Raw genomic sequence first — 10,453 nt, forward strand, 5'->3', positions numbered from 1 at the left:
GATCAGCTGATCGGCTTTTCTGTCGCTAGTCCGTCTCTCTTCTTTGTTTTTGGCCCACTTTGCGCCAGAAAGAGGAAACCAGCGGCTGAACAACAGCAGCACTTTTAACCTTGATCAGCTGTTGTTAGAACTTATTTAATATTACTTTCTACACCAGGATCTTTTTCTATGCAGCTGATGGCTGGTAACTGTGCAGGGGCGGATCTAGCAAAGTTTAGTCAGGGGGGCCGATAGGGCATTAACAGGGAAAAGGGGGCACAAAGACATACTTTTCTTTCTTATTCTCATTTTAAATGTCTAGCTTTTAATAAAAAATTATCCGAATCTTACACCCAAAGTTTTAATCTGATGTAAAATGTATAGAAGTCCATTACTGTATATAGTAACTATTAGGTCTAATATACCCTAGTAAGCTATAGTACTTTTTCCTTTGGGAAGATACCATCTGTGCAGTCTGCAATTCTGTTGAATCTATTTAATTATTCTTGAAAAATAATTTATTTTTGTGCATTTTTTTCACACTGCATCAAATTAAAGTTGATTACGTCGATTAAGCATCACGAGGTGGAGGGTGCGGGGTGGTTCCCTAGTTTTTTTTTTTTTTTTTTTTCTTGCTGGGAGTTTTAGAGCCCTATTAGTTAGGTTGCTTAATATTTCTGCTAAGTACTCTTTAAAATACCAGAATAGGGAGGATGGAGTAGGTTTAAGTTTATTAGATTGATCAGTATTGCTGAACTATGAAATATTTTGGGTGCAGTGTATTTTTTTTTTTTTTTTTTTTTTTTTTTTTTTTACATACAGGTATAACAGAATAGCTTTAGTGTTTTTGTTTTTTTTAACTTGAGTATGAACTTGTACAAAAAGCAGCAAGATATTAAAAAAAACAGTTTTATTGATTAAAAACCACTATATCGGATTCATATCGGTATCGGCAGATATCCAAATTTATGATATCGGTATCGGACATAATCAGAATCAGAATCAGAAAGGGGTTTATTGCCAAATGTTGAGCAGGTTTACAACATTAGGAAATTGCTGATAAAAAAGTGGTATCGTGCCATCTCTAATATAAATGCATAAACCATCTTCTTAAGCACACCTGCTTAAATCTTCGTTAATCAGCCAATCACATGGCAGCAAATCAATGCATGTAGGCATGTAGACACAGTCAAGACAACCTGCTCGAGTTCAAACTGAGCAACAGAATGGAGATAAAATAATTTAAGTGACTTCAAACGTGGCACAGTTGTTGCTGCAAGATGAACTGGTCTGAGCATTTGTAGAAATTCTGGAATGATTGTGGGGGCACTTTCCCCCACAACAATCTCTATGGTTCACAGAGAATAGTCTGAAAAAGAGAAAATAGCCAGCTCTGCAGATGAAAATGACTTGTTTATGCCAGAAGCAAGAGGAGAGTGGCCAGGGTGTTTCAAGCTGAAAGTAAGGCAACTTTACCTCAAGTAACCACTTGTTAAAACCAAGTTATCGCTGAACCTTTAAGTAGATGAGCTACAGCAGCAGAGGACCACACCAGGTTCTCCTCCTGTCAGCTAGCATGAGGAAACTGAGTCTAGAATTGTCATGGGCAATAGAAGAGTGGAAAAATGTACCTTACATCAGTGGTTCAGGCTGGTGGGCTGGGAGTAATGGTGTGGCACATTTTGGGACAATTAATACCAACTGAGCATTGTTTAAACATCACAGCCTACCTGAATACTGTTGCTTACCATACTCATCCCTTTGTGATCAACTGTACCAATCTTCTAGTGGATGCTTCCAGCTGGATAAGGCACCATGCCAAAAAGCTCAGATCCTGCCAAGCTGGTTTCTTAAAACGTGACATAAAATATGCTGTCCTCAAGTGGCCTCCACAGTTAATCCACTTTTGGGATGTGGTGGAGTGGGAGACTCATCATTGATGTACAGCTGACAAATGTGCAGCAACTGTATGATGTCATCACATGGATCAAAATGTCTGATCAATGTTTTCAGCACCTTGTTGAATCTATGCCACAAAGAATTAAAGCAAAAGCACAAGCAAAGTGTACCTAATAAGTCAGCCAGTGAGTGTATATTTAGCATTAGCATATTTAGCACTTGTGTAATCATGAATACTAGCATCAGTATAGCTGAGCAATAGGGTCGTTTACAATATTATTATTATTACAATATTATTACCTTCATTATTATTAAAAAACAAACAACAAAGTAGATAAATCACATGGCCTGAACATCAACACTGTCAGATCAAATAAAATTCAATAAACATTTCCCAGCCATTTCCACAGACAGAGCCAGTTGTTGAGGACATTAATATCCACTGCTGATATCAGCAATTGCTTTGTTACATCTCATTAGTTGTTTCCCAGTCATTAGTCTGAGACCTGTCACTTGAGGAAATGTAACAGGGAGGAGTAAAAATGTAATTGTTCCATAATCAGGCCTTAGGAAGTCCCTTTAGTTAAAAATGCCTCTAGTAACTTTTATTTCATAAAGCTTCACAGCAGGCAGATGGACGGAGGTCTGCTGAATGATGGAGAGGACAGACAAGCTCCGGGCGTCTAGTCTGGTTCTTATCTGCTCTGCCGGCTCTTTTCCCAGTCCAGCCCCGATAACCCAGGTCGACAAGCAAAATACAGGATATGACCCAGTAACCTTGAATGGCAGCAGGGGAGTAATAGTGTTTTATTAGGGAAGGTCTTTTCTGTAAACCTTTCTAAAAGGCCGAACGTCTTCAGGAGCTTGACGTTTGTGCTTCCCTACAGTATTAGAAACAAAAAAAGGTACTCGAAATAACTAAACCAAAAACAATCAGTAATTTTTGTTGTAAAACAAGACAGATGACAGATTTATTTTTGCACTTTTATTTATTTTTTATTCACAAATTACTGCACTCAGCATGTGTGAACTTCACTTAGCTAAGCTTACAACAGAGCCACACTCTTCCGTACCAGATAGAGCTTTCTGTGCGAGTCCAGACGGGGAACGGGCGCAGATGTTAAACGGTTCGGGGTTTGTCGGCCACTCTTGCAGGGGAAACTCGTCACCCTCCTGTTGTTTTGCTGTTGCTTTGCTCCAGTGTGTATTTGCTGCTTCAAAATCCCACTAGAAAATAAGAACATGTCAAAGTAATCGTACAAAGAATTATAGCAAAGTCATATAAACAGCTAATATTCTGAGACTAATGTGTCTGCTATGCTATAAAAGCATTTGGCGATAATCACATGGCACATATGATATATTAATGCACCCTAATGTTGATTTAAAATACAAACAAAGTATGTATTGATGAATTGGGAGGCAGCTCAGAAGTGTACCATACACTAAGTTAGGGCTGGGCCATATTATACCGTTCACGATAATACCGGTATAATGTTAGGCAACGATAGGAAAATGAAATATCGCGATAGAATGGGAGTAAAACGCGCATGCGCAGTGCCTTTGTTTTCATACGCACATGGCCGGTCGTTGAGTGAAACAGATGAACCAGAATTGGTTTGTAAAAATGGTGCAACTTCCGTGATGTGGAACTGGTTTGGTGTTTGTCCGTCAGATACACAACAAAGCACATTTTTTTTGCAGAACATGCAAGCGGCCATCGTTATTGTCGTATTTGTCGGACTAAGATGCGCTTAAATCTGGGAGTAATCTGGGTCCTAAACTCCGTATATTTCAGGTCAAACAACACTGCAGCATCACTTAGAGTTAAAAACTGTCTAAATTCTTTCATCTTTAATAAAACGATCAGCATTGCTGCTTTACCAGGTGTAACTATAAAGTTTAACTTCCAGGCATCCATGAAAACAAAAGTTATTACATTTAACGGAGTTAGAAGTTAGCAAGAAGCTAGCGGAAGTTAGCTCGCTAGTTTCGCTAGTTACCTAAGCATGATATAGCATGTTCTGACTGAGAGATTTCTGAAAAAAAAATCAAACGTACAGCTCTGCTATCACTTCCAACATAAATGAAGACAGGAAACTAAACAGCAGTGACGTTTGTAGGGTTACTGAAGTTGGGCTAGCTGGTATATAATGATGTGCTACGTGATCGCTAGCGACACAGCTATGTTAGCATAACATAAGCAGTGAAGCTGGAGGACGAACACTAACACTTTTCCACTTATAAAAGTTAATGTGAAGGTTCTTCATGGTTAGAGACAAATGCAATCGCATGGCAGGATGCTGTAAACGGACCAAACTTCAGTCAGGAGAACAACTGAGATAATCCATCCACAATACGAGGTTAGTTATTAATATACTGCAACAACATGGGAATAGAGCAGCTGCCAGAGAATTCAACACTAATGAATCAATGGTACAGAAGTGGAGGAAGCAAGAAGAATGAGTTTAATCAAGTTTGATTTATCTGACTGCTTTGTTTCGCTTAATGTGCCTTATAATCCCGTGCACCTTATGGTCCGAAAAATGTGTACTGCACACTGCAGTTTAATGTTGCAAAGCACCTCTTTTTAACTTCAGTGGATATTATACATGGTTATGCTCAGGATATGTCAGCCCATTTCTACTGGAAATGCCTTTTGGTTAAACTTTCAGCAAGGAATTTGCATTTGCACTGTTACATTTTTATAAAGCTTTAATGTACATAAAAACCAGCTTCTTGTTTAAGTGAAAATAAATGGAAGGTTGTCTTTTTGCACTAGTAATGTTGTGGAGTTGTATTTTGTCTCGCATCAATTATATCGTCGGTTATATCGTTATCGCAAATTTTCAAATATATATCGTGATAAATATTTTTGGCCATATCGCCCTGCTCTACACTAAGTGTTCCTTAGTTTTCTAGGGGGGCTCATCAATGGTGGTCGTGTTGGATCATGCCCCATGAGAGCGTCAACTCGACACCTACAACACAGGTCTTGTATTGTTCACACAGTGACATTCCTGGCCAGCGAGAGTCAAACAACAGACTATAAACATCTCCCAAAATAGCAGAGGGTACTGGCCCCCTATAGACAAGGCAACCATTTTGCACCACTTCCTAGGCAGACAGACCCAGCCCACTGTTGGTCTTTAATCAAAGATCCTTTACAGCAGAACAATTGGACCACATGGCAAATCTCAAACAATTCCACCCATCACTGTAGCCCTAAGCCTCAGCTCAGCCAAGAACCAGAACTCAGCAGTAATGTGCGTGAAACACAGCACAATGGAGGTTTCAAGCTGCCGGCTGAGGCGACTGTCCAATTATCAGGATCACATGTAAAGTAGGAAAAGCCACTCATTTAAATACTTCAAAAAATGCTCTGTAATCTTTGTTTTAGTTCCCAGTTTGCTTTAAGGCTGTTAGGAAGTTAGGTAACCAAATAAAAAGTAAAAGATTCACTGATAGACCTGAACTCCTCTGGAGCTCTTTGTAATCAGGATTAAACATTAGACACAAAGTCATCTTGGAAAGAATCATTCTTTGTAAGATCGAGTAAAGAGCATCAGTAAATTCCAAGTGCATCAGACAGAAACGGCCCGGCTAAACTTTAAATTGCCTCCTGTTGTCTTTGTGAAGATTAAGCTGAGTGTTCACAGCCAAACAAAGTTATACTTTGTCACATTCAGCATAAACTTACACTTTTCCAACTCGCCTTTACTTCTCGAACAAACCAACTGTGCTAAAAGGGCATTCATGTCTTTTGTTTTTTCCTGTTTGGTGAACAGTATCAACCTGCGATTGTTTGTGCTTGCACCATTTGCCTTTGTTTCTGATTAAATGACATCCTCCATAGCCTGGCTTTCTAGTAAGGGAGTTTTTATGAGCATAAAGGCCTGACAAAGAAAAAAAAACACTTGGAATTTGAATCCTCTTGCAAACTCAGACTGTGTTTTTCAAAAAAGAGAAAACTATATAAATATGAACTGTTCTCTAAAATAAGACTAGTGAAGATTTGATACTGGCTCAGCTATACACTGCAGAAAACTAAAATACAAAACACTGAGCTTGCACTCAGAAAACCACATGCACATCTCTCCATAGACTTCAACTTGTCTGTCCAATAAGAACATGCTGACTATTGTCTCCTTATAAGAACGTCTGAGGGCTGTCTTCTGACTTACTTCCCCCAAAGTCACATGTGCAAAGCACTAAGCATAGTTGCACTATTACGTCTACTTATGAATTCTTCTTACTGCATTTTCATATTTTCATACGCAGACAGTCAATACCATTCCTTTATAATAAAGGATCTCAATCCTAAAGTGGCACTAAAACATAGGCAGTTTTGTCAGTGCCATTCTTATTCACCATTTCCACAAGCTGACTCCAGACCCCCTGTCTTATGATAATGAGTCATGAAGTCATTACCTCTTTAGGAACTTCACCACTGCTGTTGTGCAAATGACTCAATAGCTTAAACTCATAAAAAGACTCATACTAACAGAATCAGGTCATCACAGCATTTCATGTAAGGTGGCGTTACACAAAGGGTTATGTTCATTCATATTTTTATAACAGCCATGCACACTATCCAGCATACAAACATGCTGTCACCACCTAGTGGCACTTTGGAATAACTACATATTATAGCTATCCTTTACACCAGGGGTGGGCAATTCCAGGCCCCGAGGGCTGGTGTCCTGCAGGTTTTAGATCTCACCTTGGGTCAACACACCTGAATCACATGATTAGTTCATTACCAGGCCTCTGAAGAACTGCAGGAGCTAATTTAGCCATTTAAATCAGCAGTGTTGGTTCAAGGACACATCTAAAACCTGCAGGGACACCAGCCCTCAAGGCCCGGAGTTGCCCACCCCTGCTTTACACGGTGAGAACTGACATTTGATGTATTAAGATTACCAGCTTTTTGAAAATATATAGCTTTAGAGAGAGGGGGAGAAATGTTTATTTAGTGATAAATTTGATTCATTTCTTAATTTAAGTGATTGTATCCAAGTAGTCCAAGTCACCTCCAGATCCGAGCTGACCGGCGAGGAGTCACAGGATGTGTCTGTGGAGCAGAAGCCGTCGGCTCTGGTCGCCCCAACCCTCCTGCTGGGAGGCTCGCTTCCCACGTCTCCCCTGGGTGACGTCACCTTCTCGAGGGGCATTTTCAAAAATGAAAGCACATCTAGTATTTGAAGAATAACGGTGTGCAGTGAAGAGTTCCTATCAAACAAACTGCTGTTGTAAAAATGTAGTGTCACAACAGATTCTTTGCTTACTTTTCTCACAGGTTGACTGTTGACATCCATGTATTGGCCCACCTCTCTCATCTTCTGGAGATTTTTTATCTTTGAAGAAAAAGAATACTATTATAGTCACACCAAGGCTTTAGTAAACAAACACTATTAGAAGAACAATGCTAATAGTGTTTGTTGCAGAACGATGCCTGCATAGTGCTACTTCCAAATAACTTAATCCACACAAGAAAGCAGTAAGTAAAAATCCAATATTATCAGTATTACAGTAAAAAGCATGTTTATTATGGAAGTCTGATTGAAAACAAGCTATTAAATTCACTCTGAGAAATCCGAGAAGCAGCCTTGCACACACAATAACAAAAAAGTGGTATGATTAAACAAAACAAGCTTACTTTTGTTTGTGCTGATGAAGGAATTTGCTCTTTTGTCTGTCTCTTCATGGCAGTGTTATTCTTTGCAGGGCGCCGTGAACCACCTAAAAGGCGCTCTGTATCTGCAAAAAGTCTCATAGCCTTCTTGCTGGAGCCTCTCTTGCACCAATGAGTAATTACAATCTGACATGACAGGTTAAAGGTCAACAAACCACACCACAGCATGACTGGCACAGACTCAAGCAAATCACCTAGATCTAGATGTAATGGATAGTAGCCCCGGTTTTAGTGAGAATCCACACTCACCATCAATTTTGTTAGGTACACATGTTCAGCCACTTGTTATTGGAAGTATCTAATCAACCAATCACAGCAGCAACTTCATGCATTTACACATGGTCAAAATGACCTGCTGAAGTTCAGACTGAGCATCAGGATGGGAAAGGAAGGCGATTTAAGTCACTTTGAATGTGGCATGGTTGGTGCCAGATGGGGTGGTCTGAGTATTTCAGAAACTGCTGATCTACCAGGAGTTTCCCAAACATTCTGGTTTACAGAGAATGATCAGAGAAATAAACAGTGACTCAAATAACAGTCAGTTGTCACAGTCTAGGCAAGCAGAAGAGGATCTCTGAATGCACAGTAGCTTTGGAATGTGGTGGAACAAAAGCTTCACATCATGGATGTAGGGCTGACAACTCTGCAGTAACTGTGTGATGCAATCACATCAATATGGACTCAAACGTCTGAGGAATGTTTCCAGCACCTTGTCGAATCTATGACACAAAGCTCTGAAGGCAAAATGAGGCCCGACCCCATACTAGCAAAGTGAGTTGTGAATCTCTACACAGTTTGAGTGATGCGTGGTCACACTTACTGTGTAAGGATACAAGAAGGTCTAGAGTCACACAGCCTGCTGATGACAGAAGCCATGGCATCGCTCTCATAAGAAATCTAAACTGAGTGTCACAGAGGAGTATGGCTGCAGTGTAGAGGGCACCAGCCAGTGAGCACAACAGTCCAGAGAAAATGGCAGTGTGGGTCACTTTATGTCCATTGCACTAAAAGGAAGAATACAAATAACACTAGGAACTTTATTAGAACAGTAACATGATTTTAAGTGAATGGTTTGTCACTTACTACTCTGTAGAGTTTGGGGATCCTGGAGGTACAGGCTATGACAAAAGACAGCAGCCCCAGTAGGTAACCCACGATTTCAGTGTTGTCCTACAGACAGACGGTTTTACGATGCAGCAGAAGGACATTTAGAGTAGCTGCAAAATGGCAATTCAAAAACAACAAAACAACCCAGGTGACAGCACTCATACACATGTGTCTGTTTGTGTAACCACACCATTGAAGAACTCCAGCTGGAGACTTGAAGGACAACATGCAGCAGCGTCCTCCCTTTGACGGGCTGCAGTGCTGAAGTATGGGAGACCCTGGACTTCAGAAAACCTCCTGCAACTACCATCAAGACACACACTGCTAGGAGATGCTGTCTCCTCCTCCTCTTCATCATCCTCAGCCTTTTTTCTGAGAGAGAACACCAGAGAGGACGGTTACAGTTAGAAAGCATTTCAATAGGTCCCCTGTTCATTTGTATGGTTATCTGTAGCGCCTCTCTGATAATTGTACCTACTGTTTTGCCAAAAGGGTTTGGTCGGCTGGATGACAATATTTAAACACCTGTGCTACCTTGCTGCTGCACTTTGAATAATGCACAATTGCTAAATTGTTTGGGAATGATAAGGTTTGCATTATTAAGATAAGGAATTTTCTTAATCATACCTGCTTTCGAATTCCAACACAGGAACACTGGAAAGCACCACAAAATACAGTTCACAAAATCCACAGCGGCAGCAAAAGCACCCATTAAAATCTGCAGAGAGGGCAGCGATAAGGAGTTACGGTATTTTAATGCATAAATAGAGTGAAAATACTTGGTTACACGTAGAACTGTGTTACCTGTATATGCAGCTGCCTGGACAGGATGGCTCCAGTTGTACTGCACAGGTTACCGATGAAGCAGTAGAAGAAAACCGCGGTTTCTCCCGGATTTTCTCCCCGAATTTTGCACCTCTGATACACGAACCTTCACAGTTACCACAGGTCAATGTTAGATATGTATTAAATGAATGGGGCCGGTGGGTGATTAATGATAATCTACTTACAGGAGACATGATAGCAGCAAAAGCAGCGCAGAAAGAAAGGTGAGACCAACAGGGACGCAAAGTGTGTCTGCGTCACGGGACAAACAGGTGTTAACTGAATCCACGCAAAAATCAACCAAACTAGTCAGGAAATAGTCTGATCGTTCCCCGACTTGACCATCCGCGATGTGCGCACTTTTCTTCATTTTAAGCGCAAATGCTCAGCGACAATCCGCAGAACCGATCAGAAACTGAGCCATGCTCCTAGTGCACATTTGACTTCTTGCTCATCAAAAGCACAGCGGCAGCTCTCCAAACGGCCCGCACGCGGCAGGGAGGGGCTTACCTGTGCCACCTGTCATATATGGAAATACGTTCAAAGGCACAAGTGAAAATGTGGATTTTACGCTCTTTCTGTGTTTAGAGATGCCAAAAAATAAATCATCATCCATTTATTTAAAGAGGCGCGTTCATTTGTAGCTACGATCAGGAGCATTGCGCGTACCTTAGTCCGTTTCAGGAATCTTACGCTTGATCACAGTGACCGCTTGCCAAAAAACGACTACAAATTGTTGTCAATGAGTTGTTGGGCTATGATCTGTCAAGCATATCTCTCATGAATGATAACAAGTGATTTTGAGCCACAAAGCACGTTCCTGTCACAAATGTAGAAGCTGCAGTCAGTTTTTGGCAAATTGACTTTTATATATATCCTTTATTTATCCAAGTCTCAGCAGAAATCTCACCAAATATCACATACAGCTGTTCTTTCAATACATTTAAA

At 40.5% G+C, this 10,453-nt stretch overlaps 1 protein-coding gene across 2 annotated transcripts; it reads right to left on the reverse strand.

The window, feature by feature from the left end:
• Window positions 1-2,862: 2,862 nt before the first annotated feature.
• On the reverse strand, window positions 2,863-9,974 carry tmem44 (transmembrane protein 44). Of its 2 annotated transcripts, none has more exons than XM_085383192.1 (10): window positions 9,691-9,974; window positions 9,485-9,611; window positions 9,308-9,398; window positions 8,871-9,052; window positions 8,657-8,743; window positions 8,407-8,577; window positions 7,538-7,699; window positions 7,167-7,235; window positions 6,912-7,037; window positions 2,863-3,105 (listed from the first exon to the last, which is right to left on the reverse strand). In XM_085383192.1, the coding sequence occupies exons 1-10, from the start codon at window positions 9,873-9,875 to the stop codon at window positions 2,911-2,913; spliced, it is 1,395 nt and encodes a 464-aa protein (XP_085239318.1). In that variant the 5' UTR covers window positions 9,876-9,974; the 3' UTR covers window positions 2,863-2,910. The 2 variants fall into 2 exon arrangements, with proteins under 2 accessions (XP_085239318.1, XP_085239317.1); XM_085383191.1 differs by having other exon boundaries at window positions 6,912-7,040.
• Between the last annotated feature and the right edge of the window lie 479 nt (window positions 9,975-10,453).

Source organism: Rhamphochromis longiceps, linkage group LG15 (assembly GCF_057381845.1).
Source record: "Rhamphochromis longiceps isolate RC_006_pf linkage group LG15, R_longiceps_female_GT1.1, whole genome shotgun sequence".
Classification (NCBI taxonomy): Eukaryota; Metazoa; Chordata; class Actinopteri; order Cichliformes; family Cichlidae; genus Rhamphochromis; species Rhamphochromis longiceps.